This window comes from Mustelus asterias, chromosome 18 (assembly GCF_964213995.1).
Source record: "Mustelus asterias chromosome 18, sMusAst1.hap1.1, whole genome shotgun sequence".
Classification (NCBI taxonomy): domain Eukaryota; kingdom Metazoa; phylum Chordata; class Chondrichthyes; order Carcharhiniformes; family Triakidae; genus Mustelus; species Mustelus asterias.
The window spans coordinates 68811603-68834449 of NC_135818.1; the positions used below are offsets into that span (position 1 = coordinate 68811603).

General features: G+C 45.4%; 1 protein-coding gene across 2 annotated transcripts in view; it reads left to right on the forward strand.

The window, feature by feature from the left end:
- Positions 1-22847, forward strand: part of rin3 (Ras and Rab interactor 3) — a 96965-nt gene that overhangs the window by 65681 nt on the left and 8437 nt on the right. For both annotated transcript variants that reach the window (XM_078234251.1, XM_078234252.1), the window contains exons 6-9: positions 2511-3911; positions 6360-6668; positions 15759-15890; positions 21270-21433. In XM_078234251.1, the coding sequence (XP_078090377.1) occupies positions 2511-3911; positions 6360-6668; positions 15759-15890; positions 21270-21433 (2006 nt within the window). The remainder of the gene's footprint in view (positions 1-2510; positions 3912-6359; positions 6669-15758; positions 15891-21269; positions 21434-22847) is intronic.

Consider the following 22847-nt stretch of genomic DNA (forward strand, 5'->3'; position numbering starts at 1 on the left):
TGACATTAATGCTGAGACTCCTTCAGGTTCCATGAATGCTGCTTTCAAGAACTCCCAAAGACAGATGAGGAGTAAATTTGCGCAATAATTTTGTTATATTTTTATATTATTCCAGTGTGATTCAGCAACTTTGTCACGTGTAGTTATACATTCAAAATGTCACATTACTCACTACTGTGCTTTCGTCAAGTAATAAAACCAAAATACTGCAGATGCTGGAAATCTGAAATAAAAACAGCAGGTCTGGCAACATCTCTGGAGAGAGAAATAGAGTTAACGGGCACCATCATACCCATCGATTGGCATGGTGAGCTGGGAAAATAGTGTGAGAGGCGCAAAGCAAAATATGGGCAGCAGAATAGGGCCGGTAAGATTGGGGGAGGTGAGAAACCAAGTGTGAACTCAATTTTTTGGGCTCTTGTGCAATCTTACCGCTTTGCCTCGCCGAATGACAGGCAGGATGAGGTCGTAAAATCACACCTTTTTTGGGGGGAAAAATTCTGCCCAACGTTTCAGATGTGACCTGACTGGAAATTGCAATCCAACGTAGAGTCATATTGGACTCAAAGTGTTAACTCTGGCCCAGACTTTCACTCCTGGACCAGGAGCACAGAGAAACAGGAGAATTCCCGGCGCTGCTAACCTGACCTTTACAAATGGCCACTCACAATTGGGATTTTCATTCCTGGGGGCAGGCTGGATTAGAAGTCGGGCCTGCCGCCCTCCCACCCCCCGGAACAAATGCCGAGCTGCCAGGTGTGGAGGCAAGCTGATTGGAAGGCCTGTCCCTGTGCCCTGGCATTTCAGTAAGAAGTTTAACAACACCAGGTTAAAGTCCAACAGGTTTATTTGGTAGCAAAAGCCACACAAGCTTTCGGAGCTGCAAGCCCCTTCTTCAGGTGAGTGGGAATTCTGTTCACAAATTCCAAATAAACCTGTTGGACTTTAACCTGGTGTTGTTAAACTTCTTACTGTGTTTACCCCAGTCCAACGCCGGCATCTCCACACCCTGGCATTTCCACATTCTTTAAAATAAGATTAAGCAGCCCTCCAAACTTCACCCCTCAAGTACCCACAAAATGCCCATACCCCAGTCATGTTACCTCATGCACCCCACTCACCACTCCTGGCCCCTCATACGTCCAAGTCTCCCACATCCCCATAGCCCTTTTATAGCCACCATCTCAGCTTAATGCCAGCTCTTAGAAACATGGAAACATAGAAGATAGGAGCAGGAGGAGGCCATTTGGCCCTTTGAGCTACTCCGCCATTCATCACGATCATGGTTGATCGTCCAATTCAATAGCCTAATCCTGCTTTCTCCCCATAACCTTTGATCCCGTTCGCCCCAAGTGCTATCTCTAGCTGCCTCTTGAATACATTCAATGTTTTGGCATCGTTTGGCAGCTCATGCCAACCCATACTACCACCCTTTACCCCCATGCCACCTAACCTAGTATCCTTTGACAGCTTTAACAGTCTTGACAGTTCCTTGACAGCTCTCCTGCTCTTTAACAGTTCCTTAGATGTCTCTCCCTCTCCCAGAGATGCTGCTGAGTTTTCCCAGTACTTTCTGTTTTTATGCTGTACTACACTCTGTGCACCGAATGCACGCGGTGAAATCTGAGAAATACATTTCGATGTAAGCTCCAGTACTTGTGCCTGAAAGACTGATTATTTTAAACTTCGGAACCACAAGACATAACACATTTCTCTGCTCATCCACCATACCTCGGTGGAAGAACTGCAGAAACCCCAGGACAATGCCATCAATGGCACAGATTTGCTGCAATTTACTCTGCCCGGTCCATTAAAGCTCAGGTGGGCAAATGGGAAAAGTACAGAAATTCGCCCCAATACACGTTCAAAATAGGAAACCAATTGTGCAATCAAATTGAGGATTGTTGCAATGTGTACAAATGTAAGAAATAGAATTGCACATTCTGAATCTGCCAGACTCCACGTCCAGAGGGGAGAATTGAGTTCAAAGGTCAGCGGCCCAATTCATTTGATTTGCCACTGACAGGTTGAAAATTAAGACACTGACCTTTGACCTCTGTTCCCAACTCTTCCATTCCCAGTCCCGTCAAGTGCGACTCAACAGTTTCAAAATTCACATGTTGCAAAACCAGCAACGAGATCTGTTATGGTTTTCAAAGATATAAACTGTGAAAAATATAATCATAGAATCCCTTACACTGCAGAAAGAGGCCATTTTTGTCCATGAAGCCTGCACTGACAACAACCCCACCCAGGCCCTATCTCCGTAACCCCACGTATTTACCCGGCTAGTCCCGCTGACACTAAGGGGCAATTGAGCATGGCCAATCAACATAATGAAAAACTTTACATCCATTCATATAAGGATAACTCATTTTACAATTACACATATTCACATTAGTATCTAATCAGTACAAGGTTATATTATGAGTACATGGCTATGGATTGTTATGCAGTGACTTATACGTCTTTGAATGAAACGTCTTATTGCTTATTATGTCCTCTGTTAGATTTCTGGAATTCATACATAAACAAGAGATATCAAGAAGAAACGTTTGCAGTTTTGAAAGATTTGAACGTCATTAATAATCAGACTCATAGCCCTCAGAAGACTCCTGGTCTGCCGGCTGATAAGAAACAATGCTCATGTGAGATTGAGTTTTCGGCAGGAAATGACAAATTGTGGTTTGTCAATCCTGTGTTTATAAAGGAATATTGCAGCACTGCCCCCTCAGCAGAGCAAAACTCAAACTCCACGCATAACATGGATCTGAAAGTGAGGCGGCCTCCCCCGCTCCCTCCCCGACCGAAACCCTCGGAGCTGGTTGCTGCGTTGTCCGACAGCTGCAGAGGTGGGAACCACATGCTGCATGGCGGCGGATTCAAGAAAAACAGTGAGGACATCAACCTCAGAAGGGATCAGGAAATTTTAATCGACTTGTCCGAGGGGAGGAAAGAAATTGAAATCAACACGGGTAACGCGGCGACTCAAAACCGTGACAGATTCCCACCAGTTCCACCGAGGCGCCGTCCACCGGAAAAGCCACCTACAAGCAGCCAGGCTCAGGAGGCAAGGAAAGAACTTGAAGGAGCGGCACAGGGCAATGATACATGGAATGCTAAGCCGCCAGTTGAAGCCTTCATCAAGCCTGTTGTGAATGAACACCAGGATTTGTTGATTGAGAAACCACGGAATATTGATGATGGCCTTAGCAACAGTGCCTCAGACAGGACCAGGGCGGAGCAAACATGTCAGTCTACACCTGTAGCACCTCCAAGAAAAAAAAGATCCAGCCAAATTGCCAAGGAGCAAATCAAACAAGAACACCCTCGCACAGGTCAGCAAAATAAAGCGGCAAAGGTCGATAGGTTAGACACAATAAAGGATCAATCGGAAGATGTCTCTAACACCTCAGTCCAGAGTGAATGTGTGCAATCCTCTAACTTTCTGGATTTGAAAATAGCTGATGGGTCGTTGTACTCTCCCGACGGTAATGTGCTGACTCCTGTTTCAGAAGCCGATTCCTACTCGACCAGCAGCACGGAGGAAGAGCAAGATCCAGTCAACACTCGCTCACGAACCAAGAGACACCGGCACTCAATGATGCTGGACAAGGCCAAAAGCAGATTGTCAATCGTGGCACTGAGCAACGTTCTCAATGCTTTCCGTTCGACAGACAGAAAGATTCAGAAGAAGATAACGGAGCTGGCCCAGGAGAAGGAGTCGTACTTTGGTCGCCTGGTGCAGGATTATAAAGCCTACACATTGGAAGTGATGGGAAACCATACCTCCAGCACGGAAATGCTGCAGGAGATTCGGCAGATGATGACACAGCTCAAAAGCTACTTGTTGCAAAGTACCGAGCTGACCGTAATGGTAGATGCGTCTTATCAATCAGAAGAAAAACTGGGTAAGGGTTGGCTTTTGCCATTTCTAATTTATAGGGCTAGGACCTAAGACTGAGAGAGAGTTTAGAAAAAAATTGTTGCACCTTAATGGGTGAGAGGATTAAATTCTGCGTCACAAACTGTTGTGGAGGCCGAATCCACAAAAGCCTTTGAAAGGGGAATTAGATAGCTGGAGGGATATTAAGGGGTATGGAATGCAGGAGATTGGAATTACAGTAAATGGCTCATCTGGTGAAACACAACAGCACACATATTATGGGCTGGACAACTTGTTTCCTGTTATGTAACAGTCTGTGAATTTATGGCCACTTATTGGAAGAAATTCTTATTCTATTAAAACTCCTAGTTAAAGCATTTGCTTCTGAGGAATTGACTTAGAGTGAAAATAAAACGAATGAATATATTGCCATTTTGGAAGTTACTTACTCAAATTGCAAATGCTTTGCTGTCAACTCTTCTTTGGCTTTCGAGTGTGAAGTCTTTCCACTAATCCTGTCTGGACAAGACATTCCTGCTTAGTCAAAGTAGAAACCTTTCCACATTAAAGATTGAATCAGCCCAATGCTCCTGAGTAACTGGTTTTGGGTGTTTGAAACATCTTTGGGTCCTTTGTGCTTCTCATGAATTTGCTGGGATGACAGATTCAGGCAGGAGCCTTTCTTTTGTACGTAAATGACACCGACACAACTCCTAAATCATTTCTCTGGACAGATGCTAATAAAGGAAGATCACTCAGAGCAGGTGGGCATCAGAGTTGGCAACCAATTCCTTTTAGCTTGGTGTGCTAAGGGACAACCAGCAAGCACTTCAGATCAGCAGTAAACTATGCTTCGCTTTCCTTTAGGCCACCACTGAGGAACAGCAGAGCCATAAGCTATTTAGCTACTATTTCTGATACGGAGACAAAAGTTTCCGAAGCCAGCAGGGCTTGCACAGTTATGACGCTGCTTCGTGATATACCTGCTCCCCATTCGATGGCACAGTGGTTAGCACTGCTGCCTCACAGTGCCAGAGACCTGGGTTCAATTCCGACCTCGGGTGACTGTGTGGAGTTTGCACGATCTCTCCGGGTGCTCCGATTTTCTCCCACAGTCCAAAGATGTGCAGATTAGGTTGATTGGCCATGCTAAATTGCCCCTCTGTGTTAGGGGGATTAGGAAGGTAAACATGTGGGGTTAGGACCTGGGTGGGATTGTTATCGATGCAGGCTCGATGGGACAAATGGCCTCCTTCTGCACCGTAGATTCTATGATTCTACCCAGAGCCAAGCAGTCACTGGGAGAGGAAACCAGATTTTTAAAAAACCCAGGTCAATTGGGCAATAAAATTCTTGGGCAATTCCTCTTCAGTCTTTTCGGTGACCAAAACTAGCCCAGGGAGCCACCCGGACCCTGACTAATGTTTCGGTGTACTTGGATCTTGTATGAGGTGATCTCGGCATCCGTCCAATTCAGTGAATCAGTGTTGAGTTTATGAGCTGGCAAACTATTCCAGGGATTCACTGTTACCTGAAGAACCTCTGAACATCCAATCTAGTTCTAACCTTGCATAATTTGTAAGAGCAACTCCCTGGTCCATTCTAACATATGAAGTTAGAATCATAAAATCCCTACAGTGCAAAAGGAGGCCATTCGGCCCATCAAGTCTGTACTGACAACAATCCCACCCAAGCCCTATTCCCGTAACGCTATGTATTGCTCCTACAAATCCCCCTGACACTAATTTATCATGGCCAATCCACCTAACTCACACATCTTTGGAGTGTGGGAGGAAGCCGGAGCTCGGAGGAAACCCACACAGACACGGGGAGAACGTGTAAACTCCACACAGACAGTCATCCAAGCCGGGGATCGAACCCAGGTCCTTGGCGCTGTGAGGCAGTCGTGCTAACCACTGTGCCACCGTGCCACCCCTTCAAAACTCCAGAGAATAAGGTCCCACCTCTTCAATCTTTCTGAGCATTAATTCCAAACTATTTAAACTAAAAATAATTTATGGGTTTTCAAAAGATCCACGACTGAACTGGCCATGAAAAGGTTTAGAGGGATTATGGGCCAATCGCAGGCAAATAAAACTAGTCCAGTTTAGGAAATCTGGCTGGCATGGACTAGTTGGGCCGAAGGGCCTGTTTCCATGTTGTATATCTCTATGACTCTTTGGGTGGGATTTTACAGACTCACTCGTCCCGAAACCATCCGAGGTCAATGGACTTTTCCATGGTCCACCCCTTGCCCGCTCTGATTCCCGTGGCGGGCGAGGCGATAAAATTCCGGCCTATGACTCTTATCGGGAGCAGGAGAGAATAGATGTGGTTGAAATATAACTCTGTGTAAAATAAATATTGCATGACACAAATGATGTCAATTAAATTATAAATTAATTTTTCAGTGGTCATTTGTTTTGCAATGTGTATTGCTTAACTAACGGAGCAGATTTCTTCTCTCCTTCAGAAGCTGTTGTGGAAGCAGCTTTGTGCAAGTGTGTTCTCAAACCCTTGAAAGACGACATCGACAGCCAACTGAAGGAAATTCATGCCAAAAACGGCAGTCTGAAGCTTTTGACGGAAAACCAACAGATCGTGCAAAACACGACCACCACGGATTTAGGAGTGTCCACCAGCGTGCCAGAGGTCAACCTATTGGAGAAAATACAGCAAAAAATCAGCACTATGCACCAGGCTTATTCACCAGAGAAAAAGGTCACCTATCTCCTCAAGGCCTGCAAGCTGATTTACGATTCGATGGCGGTTGGAAATGCTGGTAATCATTTTTAGAACTCCTCATTTCCATTATGTTTTGTTTCTGTACCTTTGGATTAACGGCACGGTGGTTAACACTGCTGCCTCACAGTGCCGGGGACCAGGGTTCAATTCCGGCCTTGGGTGACAGTGTGGAGTTTGCACGTCCTCCCCGTGTCTGCGTGGCTTTCCTCTGGGTTCTTCCCACATTCCAAAGATGTGTAGGTTAGGTTGATTGGCCGGGCTAAATTGCTCCCTAGTGTTCCAAGATGTGTAGATTGGGGGGATTAGCAGGGTAAATACTTGGGGTTACGGGGATCGGGTGTGGGTAAGATGCTCTGTTGGACGTTTGGTGCAAACTTGATGGGACAAATGGCCCCCTTCTGCACTATAGGAATTCTATGAATAGAAATTCTGCATAGGTGGGGAGGGAGTGGGGCAGTTTTCAACTTCACCGTCTCATGTGGCCAATCAAATTAACTGTCTGTTCGAGGAATCGGCCAATTTTATTTTGTTGACCCAAATGGGAAGAAAATCAGATGAGTTCCCAAATTGGTGCGGGGGGGGACGTGGGCTCTTTGAGAATGGGGATTTGCTTGTCACATTGCTGCTGAGGGTGAAAATGACCCCCTTTATTACTGACTGGTGTTTGTGTCAACCGTCAACACTATGTCCGTCACTCTTAGTGACCCAGTCCAAATCCCAAGATCACAAAACCCCCACAGAATCCACAACTTTCCCTTGACATATCCCAAATTGTACTTGCACCAAATGTCTTGTTCTGTGGGTTTTTGGGTTGAAAAATATAGAATAACAAAAATGTACACATGGCGCTTCTAATATTTGTAATTTAGTCAGACATTTAATAGTTTTTTAAAAATTCTTCCATGGGATATGGGTGGTACCACTGGCAAGGCAAGCATTTGGTGTCCATCCCTAATTGCCCCGAGTCTGGGGCCACTGTGATATAACTTGGAAATAATAAAACTCTACTAATATTCCAACTAACCACTTTGGTCTTAACAGTATTTGCCTCTTTTGTCTTCTGTGAGGGGACCAAACCTCTTGTGGTCAAAGCACCTGACTGACCATCATGTAGCCTAATTGGAAATGTCATTGGCAGTCTGATGTCAGAAGTAGGTGATGCTAGTACGGTAGAAATGGATCACTGAAGTTGCTTTGCATTAAATGTTGGGGCAGATTACGGAGTAAATGATAAACCTGGAGCAAAAATAGAACATGTGGCGCCTCACAACTTTAACCAGAATCTCCCTTTAAAATAAACACCCAAGTCATATGAAAAGAGAAAGAAAACGTATGGAAATAAATCAGAGTATTACTTTGATTTCTACGACGCACTCTGGTCCCTCCAATGCCCACTGACAATGGAACGTGTCGAGTGTATTAGCAGACATTGCGTGCTCCTTATCAAAGGCTACCTGGGTGTGGACATAACTACAGATGAGAGGTAGGCTGCCTCAGCAATCAGCCCCTCAGGCTGTAGCCAGCCTTGACCTGTGAATGGTCACCTTTTTTAAAATATTCATTCGTGGGACATGGATGTCGATGGCTGGTCAGCATTTATTGTCCATACCCAGTTGCCCGAGGGCAGTTAAGAGTCAACCACGTTGCTGTGGCTCTGGAGCCACATATAGGCCAGACCAGGTAAGGATGGCAGATTTCCTTCACCTACAGGACATTAGTGAACCAGATGGGCTTTTTTCGACAATTAACAATCATGGTCATTAGTAAATTCTTAATTCCAGATTTTTTTTATTGAATTCAAATTCCACCATCTGCCATGGCGGGATTTGAACCAGTGTCCCCAGAACATCAGCTGGGTTTCTGGATTAATAGTCTAGCGATGAAGTTTAAAGTTTATTTATTAGTGTCGCAAGTAGGCTTATATTAACACTGCAATGAAATTGCTGTGAAAATCCCCTAGTCGCCACACTTTGGCACCTGTTCGGGTACACTTAACACGTTCCATTGTCAGTGGGCATTGGAGGGACCAGAGTGCATCGTAGAAATCAAAGTAATACTCTGATTTATTTCGATAAGTTTCCTTTCTCTTTTCACATGACTTGAGTGTTTATTTAAAAGGGGGAATCTGGTTCAAGGTGTGAGGCGCCAGATGGTCTATTTTTCCTCCCAAGTTTATCATTTATTCCATAATCTGACCCAACATTTAATGCAAACCAACTTCAGCATGGCCAATGCACCTAACCTGCACATCTTTCAGACTGTGGAGGAAACCAAAGCACCCGGAGGAAATCCACAAGCCACAGGAAGAACGTGCAAACTCTGCACAGACAGTGACCCAAGTGGAGGAAATGAGGAGATAAAAAGTTTACAAAGGGATATTGACAGGCTAGGGGAATGGGCCAGAATCCGGCAAATGGAGTTTAATGTGGATAAATGCGAGGTTATCCATTTTGGCTGGAAAAATGAAACGGCAAATGACTATTTAAATGGGAAACAGATTCAAAAGACGTCTGTGCAGAGGGATCTGGGTGTCCTTGTGCATGAGTCTCAGAAAGTGGGTATGGAGGTGCAGAATGTTATAAGGGAGGCAAATGGAACCTTGGTATGTATTGCAAAGGGTCTGTAGTATAAAAGTAGAGAAGTGTTGTTGCAATTCTATAAGACATTGATGAGACCATACTTGGAGTATTGTGTTCAGTTTTGGTCACTTTGAGGAAGGATGTGGTGGCACTGGAGGTGGTTCAGAAGAGGTTCAGTGGATTGATTCCAGGTTTGAAAGGGCTGTCGTATGAGGAGCGGTTGAGTAGATTGGGCTTGTACTCACTGGAGTACAGAAGAATGGAGGGAGATTTGATTGAGGTATATAAAACACTCAATGGGATTGATAAAGTAAATGTTAACCAAATGTTCCCCCTTCTAGAACAGTCGAGGACAATAGGTCATAGTTCAAGGTTCAAGACAGAGATAAGGAGAAGCTACTTCTCACAGAGGGTTATGAATCTATGGAACTCACTGCCCCAGAGTGCAGTGGACGCAGAATCAATCAATAGATTCAAGAAAGAGATAGATAAATATTTGATCAAAAGCTGGATAAAGGGCTATGGGGAAAAGGCAGGGAAGTGGAGTTAGGATGAAATGGAGATCAGCCATGATCATATAGAATGGCGGAGCAGGCTCGAAGGACGGAATTGCCTACTCTCGCTCCTAATTCCTATGTTCCTATGTAAGCTGGGAATCGAACCCAGGTCCCTGGTGCCCTGAGGCAGCAGTGCTAATCACTGTGCCATCATGCCGCCTAATACCACTAGACCATCGCCTCCTCCTTCACCAAGACCAGTAACAGACCCACAAGAGGTCCTCCAACAGTCCCACCTTCCTCCGCACCAGAGAGGGGAAAAGATCAGGAGGGTGGGCTAAATGTAGCCATGAAGTAAGGAGCAGTTCCTTCAAATAATGCAAGAACTACAGCCTCATATATACATGTAACCTCGGCTTCGAAAGTTACAAGCAGCCTGGGATTCCATGAATATAACCAATTGGACACCACTGCTCCATGTAACACATCCCATGTCAAATCTCCAATGGGGAAACAGATTTCCTGAAGTGTCAATGATCTAAGAATGCAATAGAAAATAAAACGATGTATGTTCCCCTTTTTTCTTCAAGGAGAGCTCTTAAGAGAGCATCATTAACAAGTGTTTGCATTTAACCCAGTGGTAAATTCGATCACAGTTTTGATCTAGACTGAGTGTGATGGTAACACTAGAGCTAACATTACATATGGAAAACAAGAGGAGAAGATGTGATGGCCACATCACCACAGTCAGTGATGTATCAAAAACAGAAGCTGGCCACTAGTGGACTGGCCACAATCCCTTGATTTGCAGAACCACTTCATTAGCATAAAATTCAGTTTCTCTGCCCTCTGTAACAAACCATTTGCAGCATAGCTTCATTGAAAAGGAAATGTCAGTCAAGGCAGTGTAGCTTTTTTTTGTAAACTTTACTGGACAAAACTCACTCGTGTTTTTAAAAAAAATTCTGTGTTTGAAAGATGAAATACATTTTTCTACTTGGGCGGCACGGTGGCACAGTGGTTAGCACTGCTGCCTCACAGCGTCAGGGACCCGGGTTCAATTCCGATCTCGGCTCACTCTCTATGTGCAGTGTGCACGTTCTCCCTGTGTCTGCGTGGGTTTCCTCCAGGTGTCAGGGGGACTAGCAGGGTAAATACGTGGGGTTATGGGGATAGGGCCTGGGTGCAAACTCCATTCTCCAATGGAGTGTGAAGATATATAAAACAAACCTGGAGTCCTCTCACAGGGACAAAGGCCAAAGATGGTACATCAGCAAATACTTTACAGAGGATTGGTGGCACAGTGGTTAGCATCAGGGACCCAGGTTCAATTCCGGCCTTGGATGACTGTCTGTGGAGTTTGCACGTTCTCCCCGTGTCTGCTTGGGTTTCGTCTGGGTGCTCCGGTTTCCTCTCACACTCCAAAGATGTGCGGGTTAGGTGGACTGGCCGTGCTAAATTGACCCCTAGTGTCAGGGGGATTAGCAGGGTAAATGTGTGGGGTTGCAAGGATGGGGCCTGGGTCGGATTGTGGCCGGTGCAGGCTCGATGGGCCGAATGGCCTCCTTCTGCACTATAGGGATTCTATGATTAATGAGATGCAAAGACCTTTCCAAAACAGCTAGCATGTTTATTGTACAGTCTGGGCCTTTGTAATTGTCTCTTACATACCAACAAATGGTGAGCGGTAGGTACTCAATGTAGGTGGATGTCTTTGATGGTCGTGGACAGTTTGACTGGTGGGGACTGTATTGGAGCATAACCAGTGCCTAAACACATGGCGCCATCTGGAGCTTCACACGACGAGAGAATTTAGTCACACATAATACAAGTGTTATTCAAATGCCCAGTAAGAGTGCAGTGATCTTTATTTTGTTACAAAACAGTGACCTCCACTGCTTCCAGAAACAAATGGGTTGAAAGGAGCAGTGAGTGGAAGTAACTGAGGTCAGCGTGTCCAGTTCCACCTGAATGCAGGAGGCAGTCTGCTCACTGAATGCACCAGGCCAACCACCTCGTCCCACACCTCATTCCACACATCACCGTCAACCTGAATCCTTCCTCCTCACACTCTTTCATTTCACACAAAATAACTCACCAAACACATTCCACTCACCATTTCAACTGAGCTTGTCAAGTTTGTTTTAGAACTGAGGTGAGGAGAAATGTCTTCACCCAGAGAGTGGTGAATGTGTGGAATTCACTACCACAGAATGTAGTTGAGGTCAAAACATTGTGTGATTTCAAGAAGAAATTCGATATAGCTCTTGGGGCTAAAGGGATCAAGGGATATGGGAAGGAAGGGGGGATCAGGATATTGAATTCGATGATCAGCCATGATCATAATGGATAGAGGAGCAGGCTCAAAGGGCCGAATGGCCTGCTCCTTCTAGTTTCTACCTCTTGCACATTCTCCACTTTGATTGGGGCAGCACGGTGGCACAGTAGTTAGAACAGCTGCTTCACAGCGCCAGGGACCCGGGTTCGAGTCCCAGCTTGGGTCTCTATGCGGAGTTTGCACGTTCTCCCCGTGTCTGCGTGGGTTTCCTCCGGGTGCCCCGGTTTCCTCCCACAGTCCAAAGATGTGTGGGTTAGGTGGATTGGCCATGCTAAATTGCCCCTTAATGCAACAGCATCCAGGACATCGAACACAAGTGGATTAAAATGCTGCAGGAGTTCACTCAGCTGGAAGCCGGAACATTTCCCCTGGGCATAAAAACATGGGGCCGCTTGTAGGGGATACGTCCGATGTTGAGTCTGAGAGATAATCTGATGCAGTGATTTGAAACCAGCTCTATTTCTGACCGCACAGCAAACACATGGTGCATATTATTGAGCAGGTTTTTCCAAATTTATTCAAGTTAAGAGTTGCTGAGTTCGTGGTCTAACTATCAATGACCATTCAGCTTTGGTGAGGATTAATATTCACTGTGACAAAGCCTAGTGCAATGTGTGGCATAAGGTGCAACCTAACCACATAATGCTGATTAAAGTGGAACAGAAATTAATTTAGGAAGTAGCGCATTACACACTCAGATACATTTCTGAGTCGGCATCAGGAAAGAAAGAACTTCTATTTTAAAACAAAGTAAACGTGAGCAATTTTCTTCCTTTTCAGAGTTTGAATTGGAGCTCCTCAGTAATACTAAAGCAGCTAAAACAAATTCCATTTTAATAATTAACCTGATAAAGCCTAGGTCACTGTCTGTGTGGAGTTTGCACGTTCTCCCCATGAATGCGTGGGTTTCCTCCGGGTGCTCCGGTTTCCTCCCACACTCCAAAGATGTGCAGGTTAGGTTAATTGGCCATGTTAAATTGCCCCTTAGTGTTCCGGGATGCGTAGGTTAGAGGGATTAGTGGGATAAATATGTGAGGTTGCGGGGATAGGACCTGGGTGGGATTGTGGTCGGTGCAGACTCGATGGGCTGAATGGCCCCCTGGTACCAAGTCAAGGGGATCGACAGGCGGCCAGTAATCATAACATCATCAGGCAGGGTGGGCAGTTAATCATGTTGAGGAATTCACACAGACAGTGCATGATACGGACTGATTATCCTTCACTTTTCATTCCATTTTTCAGAGGTGAAATAAATGATGGACATGTGCATATGGGATTCACATAAAATGGAATATCATAAACAACTTAATTTTTGTTTTAAATATGTGGAATTTTTGTTAGCAGGCTGGAGGAATTTGACATTCCAAAATAATCAATGCAGGATCAGAGAGGTTTATCAGTAGCAATTATCATAGAATCCCTACAGTGCAGAAGGAGGCCATTTGGCCCATTGAGTCTGCACCAACTTTCCGACAGAGCATCTTACCCAGGCCCTATTCCCATAACCCCACATATTTACCCCGCTTATCCACCTAACCTACACATCTTGGGACGCTAAGGGGCAATTTGGCACGTCCAATCCACCTAACCTGCACATCCTTAGACTGTGTGAGGAAACCGGAGCACCCGGAGGAAACCCACACAGACACGGAGAGAAGGAGCAAACTCCACGCAGACCAGAATCGAACCTGGATCCTTGGTGCTGTGAGGTACTAACCACTGTGCCACCGTGCTGCCCTAATTAAGGACTTGGTATGCCATTTAAAAATGTAATCAACAAGGTCTACCTTTTACAATGGTTTTTACATTAAGCGTAATCGGGTCAAAAGGTACATTTTCATCAGTTCAGTGATTTCTAATTGATTAAAGCCAAGGGGACAGTTGAGCTGCATACCTGTGGAGGAGCATAGAATTACTGACAGCACATGTGTCGGTCTCAGAAGTTGCTGTTAGTTTTGGAGCCATAATGAAGAAGAACGCTGACAATGTTACTGTCATTACTATAGCAACATCCAGACCAGTATGTCTAGCATTCTTCCTACTCACTGCAGACATCAATCTTCAAGCTGTCATCAGTGTGACAAAGAGGAAAGCAGTTCTTTATGCTTGTTTCCCCTGACCTGCAGCCAGAAAATTCATAAGCAATTGCCAGTTTGTAAATTTCTCTTTGCAACAGCAGTTAGCCATTGTATTGAGGGGAGAGAGCTGTTAACACACAGTTCCATCATATGCACAGAATAATTTATCGTCTGCTGCACAGTACGATGCTTCTGTGCTTGGGTAAGAAGCAGGAAATATCCTCCCATGCTCCATTTGCCCGACAATTAGTGGTCTCTATACGGGTGTATATGGAAGGATATCAGGTAAGGACAGGATCAAAGGGTGGCACGTTGGCACAGTGCTTAGCACTGCTGCCTCACTGCGCCAGGGACCCAGGTTCGATTCCCAGCTCGGGTCACTGTCTGTGTGGAGTTTGCACATTCTCCCCATGTCTGGGTGGGTTTCCTCCAGGTGCTCCAGTTTCTCCCACAGTCCAAAGACGTGTGGGTCAGGTGGATTGGCCATACTAAATTGCCCTTTAGTGTCAGGGGGACTAGCAAGGGTAAATGCATGGGGTTGTGGGGATCAGGCCAGTGTGGGATTGTGGTCGGTGCAGACTCGATGGGCTGAATGGCCTCCTTCTGCACTGTTGAGTTCTATGATTCTAAGTTGGGTTGAGATGTACCCCCACAGTTAAAACACCTACTGCCAAAAAGTCAAAAGTTTATTTCTTAGTTACAAGTAGGCTTACATTCACACTGCGATGAAGGTACTGTAAAAACCCCCTTGTCGCCACACTCCAGAACCTGTTCAGGTACATTGAGGGAAAATTTATCATGGCCAATTCACCTAACCTCTTTGGATTGCGGAAGGCACCAGGGCACCCGGAGGAAACCCACGCAGACATGGGGAGAACGTGCAAACTCCACACAGGCAGTGACCCAAGCTGGGAATCGAACCTGGGTCCCTGGCACTCTGAGGCAGCAGTGCTAAGCACTGTGCCTTGGTCGATACTCGAAGAACTGCAATTTGAAAATAGTTGAAAGAAAGATTGCCCGTGGCATCAAACTCCATCATGTGTCATGGCCTGAGAGACAGGATGTAAGGGAAGGCCATGAAACTTAATGAGCATTACAGTGGCACCTACAAGCCATGAGATATTGTAATATCACAAATTGCCTGGTACATAGTGATCGCGGAATAGCTTCAATTGCCTCAGTGATGGAGTCCTGAATTAGTAACTGGCATTTATGAATAAGACAACAGATGCGGCAGTAATGTTTGAAACCAATTTCATCTTTTGCTGCTTCATTGCATTTTTAATAAACCTATTCAAATGGGAAAAAAACGCAGCGATTCTGATAGAAAGTATAGCGTCACTGATGGCAGGGTTCTGGTGGGAAAAGGCGGCCAGTTTGTTGGGAAATCTAATTTGAGCAGGTTTTCTAACAAGGCAGCACGTTGAAGATTAGTGTCTGGGATAGTTCCCACAGGTCTGTTTTCATGTACAAAAAAATGTGCTCGTAAAATAAATCCCAAAGCAGTGAAATGCTTCAGAAACAGATGAGTTTTTTTTTTCCCCCAGTGATCTTTCACTGCAGGTGTCTGGGGTAACAGCTCTGTGGAAGTAATAGGAGATGCTAATACACTTTCCACTTCTGTTTCTGTTTTAGCAAAACCGCACGGCGCTGATGATTTCCTCCCAGTGTTAATGTATGTGCTGGCAAGGAGCAACCTGACATCCCTGCTTCAGGATGTGGAATATATGATGGAATTACTTGATCCTTCACTGCACTTAGGAGAAGGTATGGCCACTCCCTCCCTGGAGCGCCAAGTGTCAACCGAAGGGGATTAGTAGGAACGCGTGTCACATAAGTAGACTTCATTTTTTTGTAAACCTATTTGCTTTCACTGCACTTTCTCAGTTTTTACCGTGTCACACTAAGAAACTACACGCTTAACATTACATTGATCGTAGAATGGGGCGGCACGGTGGCGCAGTGGTTAGCACCGCTGCCTCACAGCGCCAGGGACCCGGGTTCGATTCCCGGCTTGGGTCACTGTCTGTGTGGAGTCTGCACGTTCTCCCCGTGTCTGCGAGGGTTTCCTCCGGGTGCTCCAGTTTCCTCCAACAGTCCAGAAGACATGCTGGTTAGGTACATTGGCCATGCTAAATTCTTCCTCAGTGTACCCGAACAGGTGCCGGGGTGTGGCGACAAGGGGATTTTCGCAGTAACTTCATTGCAGTGTTAAGCCTACATGTGACTAATAAATAAACTTAACTTTAAGAATGGTTTCAAGGCAGAACGAGGATATTCAGCCCATCAAAGTCTTGCCAGCTCCCTGCAAGAGCAATTTCGCTGGTCCCAAACCCTCTACAAGGTCTTTGGGTGCAGTGTGTAACGTTCCTCCCTCCGAACCAGAGGCTCCAGGTTTGAGTCCCACCTCAGGACTTGATGCCCAAGGAAGGTGTGTTCTTAAAGGGGCCAAACAGTTTGAGTGTCAACCTGCAAATCCTTCCAATTCACATCAATGGCAGGTAGTAGGAGTGGGGAGTGACACCTGATGAGCCATGCATGATGTGGAGTGACGCCTCTCAAGCTATAAGCCTCTGGCAACAGACTAGCAACCTGTTCCAGGAATCACTAGCTACGAAAATAGAGGAAAGTTTGCCTTAGTGCACCACTAGGTGCAGGAAGAGAAACAACAACTCCCTTTCCCCATTGTACTGTAATATTTTTTTCCCTTTGTTTGCTTATCTAGTTCTCTTTTGAAAGGATGATAAATATGCCCCCATCAAGGTCTGAGGCAATGATTCCAAGTCAAAGCCAATAACTGGCATCACAGTGGTTAGCACTGCTGCTTCACAGCGCAGGGGCCCAGGTTCAATTCTGGCCTTGGGTGACTGCGTGGAGTTTGCACGTTCTCCCCATGTCTGCGTGGGTTTCCTCCGGGTGCTCCGGTTTCCTCCGACAGAGCAAAGATGTGCGGGTTAGGTTCATTGGACATGCTAAATTGACCCTAGTGTCGGGGGGATCAACAGGGTAAATGCGCGGGGTTGCGGGAATAAGGCCTGGGTTGAATTGTGGTCGGTACAGACCTGATGGGCTGAATGGCCTCCTTCTGTACTGTAGGGATTCTATTCTATTCTATTCTAACTGCATAGAAACAGTTTGCTCGTGTCGTCTGTGGTTCTGTTGCCGATCACCTTCAGTCTCTGTCCGCTGGAGCCGTGCTCCTAAAGCTTTTCGCAGCCTCTCTAGAGCCTTCACATCCTTCCTAAAGTGTGGTGCCCAGAATTGGATACCATACTCCAGCTGATGCCACACCAGAGATCTTTCACGGTTCATTATAACTTCCATGCTTGCGTCCTTTATGCCTCTATTTATAAAGCCCAGGATTCCACATGCATTTTTAATCTCAACCAGCCCTGCTACGTCCAACGCTGTGTCACATATACCATCCCTCTGTTCCTGCCCCTACTTTAGTATTGTACTGATTATTTTGTATTGCCTCGCCTCATGCTTTCGAGCAAAATGTATCAATTCACACTTTTAGGCGTTAGATTTCATCTGCCACGTGTCTGCCTATTCTGCCAGCTCTCATAGAATCAGTACAGTGCAGAAGTAGACCATTCAGCCCATCGAGTCTGCACCGACCACAATCCCACCCAGGCCCTATCACTGTAACCCCACATGTTTACCCTGCTAATCTCCCTGACACATGGGGCAATTTATCATGGCCTAATCCACCTAACCTGCACATCTTTTGGAGTGCGGGAGGAAACCCACGCAGACACAGGGAGAACGTGCAGACTCTGCACAGCCAGTGACCCAAGCCGGGAATGGAACCCGGGTCCCTGGCACTGCGAGGCAGCAGTGCGAACCACTGTGCCACCCTTTGAAATCTATCACCACTTTCCTCACAGTTCACAATGCTCGCAGGTTTTTCCAATTAGAAGTCCAGAAACATTTGTTTACTTTTATAATATGAAGTCTGGTTTTCACAGTTTAGTTTATTGGCATCCACAATAGAGTAGCAGCCAGCTTAAACTGGTTATTCCATTGGAACTGAGAGCTGTAGGAATGTAAAACTCAAGAGTTTCCAATTGCAGCCTCATATCTTGCATCATCTCAAAGGTCATAATTTATAATATTCAGCTTATAACAGCAGCTAATATTCTTTGCCAAATAAACTGACAACATTTTAATTGAAAGGTTGTTCACTCTGCTTAGTTTATTTGACAATTACAGCAGTGTTTACGCAGTTAGCAATCCTTAAGAGTAGATGGAGGTTATATGTTGGGAACCTTGTGGTACAGCGTGGTTAGAATCATAGAATCCTACAGTGCAGAAGGAGGCCATTCGGCCCATCGAGCCTGCACCGACCACAATCCCACCCAGGCCCTATCCTCATAACTCCATGCGTTTACCCCAGCTAGTCCCCCTGACACTAAGGGATAATTTAGCATGGCCAATCCACCTAACCTGCACATCTTTGGACTGTGAGAGGAAACCGGAGCACCCGGAGGAAACCCATGCAGAAACCCACGTGGAGAAGAACAAAAAGGAGAAAGAAAAAGACTTGCATTTATATAACACTTTTCCCGACCACTGGCCGAAAGCACTTTGCAGTCAATGAAGTACTTCCACGCTATAGTCATTGCTGTAATGTACAAAATGGTAGCAGCCAGTTTGTGTGTAGAAATTTCCGCAATGTGATAATGTCTAGGGCACAGGAGACAACTCACCTCCTCTTCTTTGAAATAATCATAGAATCCTGACAGGATAGAAGGAGGCCATTCGGCCCATCGAGCCTACACCGACTACAATCCCACCCAGCCCCTATCCCCATAACCACATGTATTTACCTTGCTAATCCCCCTAATTACAAATCTTGGGACACTAAGGGGCAATTTAGCATGGCCAATCAATCTAACCCATACATCTTTGGAGTGTGGGAGGAAACCAGAGCACCCGGAGGAAACGCACGCAGACACAGGGAAAATGTGCAAACTCCACATAGACAGTTACCCGATGCCGGAGTTGAACCTGGCACTGCGAGGCAGCAGTGCTAACCACTGTGTCACCGTGCCGTCCCATGGAATGTCGTGGAACCTTTTACATCCACTGGAGCAGGTAGATGGAGGCTTCCGTTTAACATCTCTCCAAAAAACAGCACCCCTGACAGTGCGGGGTGCTCTTTCAGCACTGCGCTGGAGTATCAACCTTGATCTTTACGTTAAATAAAAACAAATTACTGCTGATGCTGGAAACCTGAAAAAAAAAACAGAAAATCTCAGCAGGTCTGACGGCATCTGCGGAGAGAGAAACAGAGTTAAGATTTTAAGTCTGTGTGACTCTGAATACACCTTGAAATCTTCACCCGGTCTCTTTGGAGTCTGGGTGACCCTTTAGATGAAGAGAGGTTTGGAAGTATTGATTTCCAAATGGGACCTGGGAGTCCCTGTTCATGAGCCACTAAAAGTTAGCATGCAGGTGAAGCAAACAATTAGGAAGGCAAATTGTATGTTGACTTTCATCGCAAGGGGACTTGAGTACCGGAGCAAGGATGCTTTGATCCAATTGTTTAGAGCCATGGTGAAACTGTGCCTGGAGTATTGTGTATAGTTTTGGTCTCCTTGCCGAAGGATTTGCTGTATGGGGAGCGCAATGGAGGCTCATCACGCTAATCCCTAGGATGGTGGGATTGTTTTATGAGGCGGGATTGAGGAAACTGGGCCTGCCTTTGCTGGAGTTTCGAAGAACGAGAGTTGATCTAATTGAAACATTACTGAGTATGACAGTATAGATACAGAAAGGATGTTTCATCTGATTGATGAGTCCAGCACCAGGGGACACAGTCTCAGACCAAAGGGCAGGCCATTTAAGACTGGGCTAAGGAGGAATTTCTTCACTCAGAGGGTGGTGAACCTTTGGAATTCTCTACCACAAGGGGCTGGTGGTTCTTGATTAATAAGGGGTTATGAGGAAAAGGCAGGAGAATGGAGATAAGAAAAATATCAGCCATGATTGAATGGCGGAGCAGACTCGATGGGCCGAGTGGCCTAATTCTGCTCCAATGTCTTATGGCTGTGGAGGCTCAATCATTGTGTATGTTCAAGAGAGAAATTGATAGATTTCTGGATATGAATAACATCAAGCGATATGGGGATCATGGAGGAATATGTCTTGGAGGTAGATGGTCAGCCATTTGAATGTAGAGCAGGTTCAATGGGCCAGATGGCCTGCTCCTATTCCTTATGTTCTGTGTAATTCAAGTGTAAGTAAGGGTTCCAGCATGAGTCAGCATGAGAAGAGTTTTAGCAGGGGATGTTGCAAAGTGGAAGTAAGTCGTCCTGATGACGGATAAGCGGTGGCGTTTGAGATTAGTTTGAACAGGGCACTGACGTCATGCACTGTCTGGTTCAGCCTGAGACAGCAGCAGAAGAGGATCGAGTCAGGGGCAAGAACTCAGAGCTTCAGTTAGGGGCTGAATAAGATGGAATCAGAGTCCACTGAAGGAGCAATGACTCCACAATTATATAGTTACTGCACAAAACACAGAATTTCAATAAGATAGAAAGAATGACAGTTTTTGCATTCCTTAGAGCTTTAAATTAACACACACAACCATGACCATAACATAGAATCCCTACAGTGCAGAAGGAGGCCATTCAGCCCATCGAGTCTGCCCCAACCACAATCCCACCCAGCCCCTATCCCCATGCATTTACCCTAGCTAGCCCTGCTGACACTAAGGGGCGATTTAGCATGGCCAATCTACCTAACCCGCACATCTTTGGACTGTGGGAGGAAACCGGAGCACCCGGAGGAAACCCACGCAGACACAGGGAGAACGTGCAAACTCCACACAGACAGTGACCCAAACCAGGAATCGAACCCAGGTCCCTGGCGCTGTGAGGCAGCAGCGCTAAGCACTGTGCCGTCCAACATATCGGTGGTTTGTAAATAATAATCTATGATAGAATAATTAATCCAACAAAGTAGCATTAATAGAATGAACGCACCAGTCGTGTTATTGATTTAGAACGTTAGATGCTTATCATGGCTTTAAATATGAATAATACAAAATACAAGTTACACAATTATTCTGTGCAGCAATAAATCTCCATTAATATGAACAACTAGCAGTGTGAGTTAATGGATTTTACTCTGTTTCAGGATATTATTACTTAACAACTACCTACGGCGCCTTAGAACACATCAAACACTATGACAAACACACCGTCACTCGCCAACTTAGTCATGAGGTCCAGGATTCAATCCACCAATGGCAAAGGAGGCGAACTCTGAACATGAAACAACTGTCCAGGTCATCGATGCAGGTCAGTATCACAATGTGAAACCTGTAATTCCATCAGTAAGAGGAAGGTGTCTAAGATCCTGATGTAATAAGTACAGAATATATTATTATTCTGTAACCACTGGTGGAAGAGCATTTGCCCACCGTGCCCTTATCTGTCTAACCTGAATGAGGATGTTTACCTCAGAGAGAGGGAAAAGGCAGTCAGAGGACAATTCAATTCACCAGTCCCTTCATACATATCCCAGGAGGTAGTTCAAACATAGATAGACCCCTGGAAATAATCATAATTGGCCCAATGCCTGATTTACTATCCTCAGGCACATGAAGATAGGGCAGAATGCCAATAAATCCAGTTGAGCAACATTGATTAACAACTTCTTAATCCATGGTTTGGAGAATTATGAAACCAGTCTCATTGAAATAGTGGGAATACCACCTGTTGAATTCCATCTTTGACTTTAGGAACTTGAGGAGGCAATGGCACAGTGGTATTATCGCTAGACCCATTGATCCAGACACTCAGCTAATGTGCTGGGGACCTGGGTTCAAATCCCACCATGGCAGATGGTGGAATTTGAATTCAATAAAAAACATCTGGAATTAAAACTCTACTGATAACCGTGAAACCATTGTCGGAAAAACCAACCTGGTTCACTAATGTCCATTAGGGAAGGAAATCTGCTGTCCTTACCTGGTCTGGCCTACATGTGACTCTGGACCCACAGCAATGTGGTTGACTCTCAGCTGCCCTCTGAACAAGGCCAACTAGGGATGGGCAATGAATATTGGCCAGCAGTGATGCCCATGAATAAAACAAAGATGTGGCTCTCTGCATTACTTTAGGGATCATGAGTACATTTAGGCAAAGCTGAAAGCTAAAATTTTCTAAAGTTTACTCACCTTCCTCTGGAACTTCAATAAGATGGGGAAGGAACAGGCTGAACTAGAGATAGTCAGCTGAAATAAAAAGACTGTTTGATCTAAGTACTGCAGCTTTTTTTTCAGGTTGTTAAGATCATATATGCTTTTAACCAGGGGCCAACTCAGGACAGGGAGAGACCAAAGAGGGATAGAAAATGTTTTACCAAATGATTCCTTTAATCTTTCTGCAATAACCTCAGTGAAGCCCATGAGGTGGACTTCTTGGAGTATGAGCTCCCTGATTGAGGTAACGATTACCTGTCCAATCAGGGAGTCTCACCTGTATATATATCGAGGAGTGTCAGGGCTACTAACGCACTGGATTCTGACTCTGTACCTGAAGCACTCTTAGGAGTGGAGATAAGTTTGTAAATAAAGGGAATCTGGTGAAGGGACACCGTCCTCTGAGGAGTTAGTTCATCATCCTCACATTCGTTCCCGACAAAGGCATTTTTTTGGTTATCACCCCTGTGTTGTCAAAGGTTTTGCTAAACAAGTAGGGGATTTTAGCT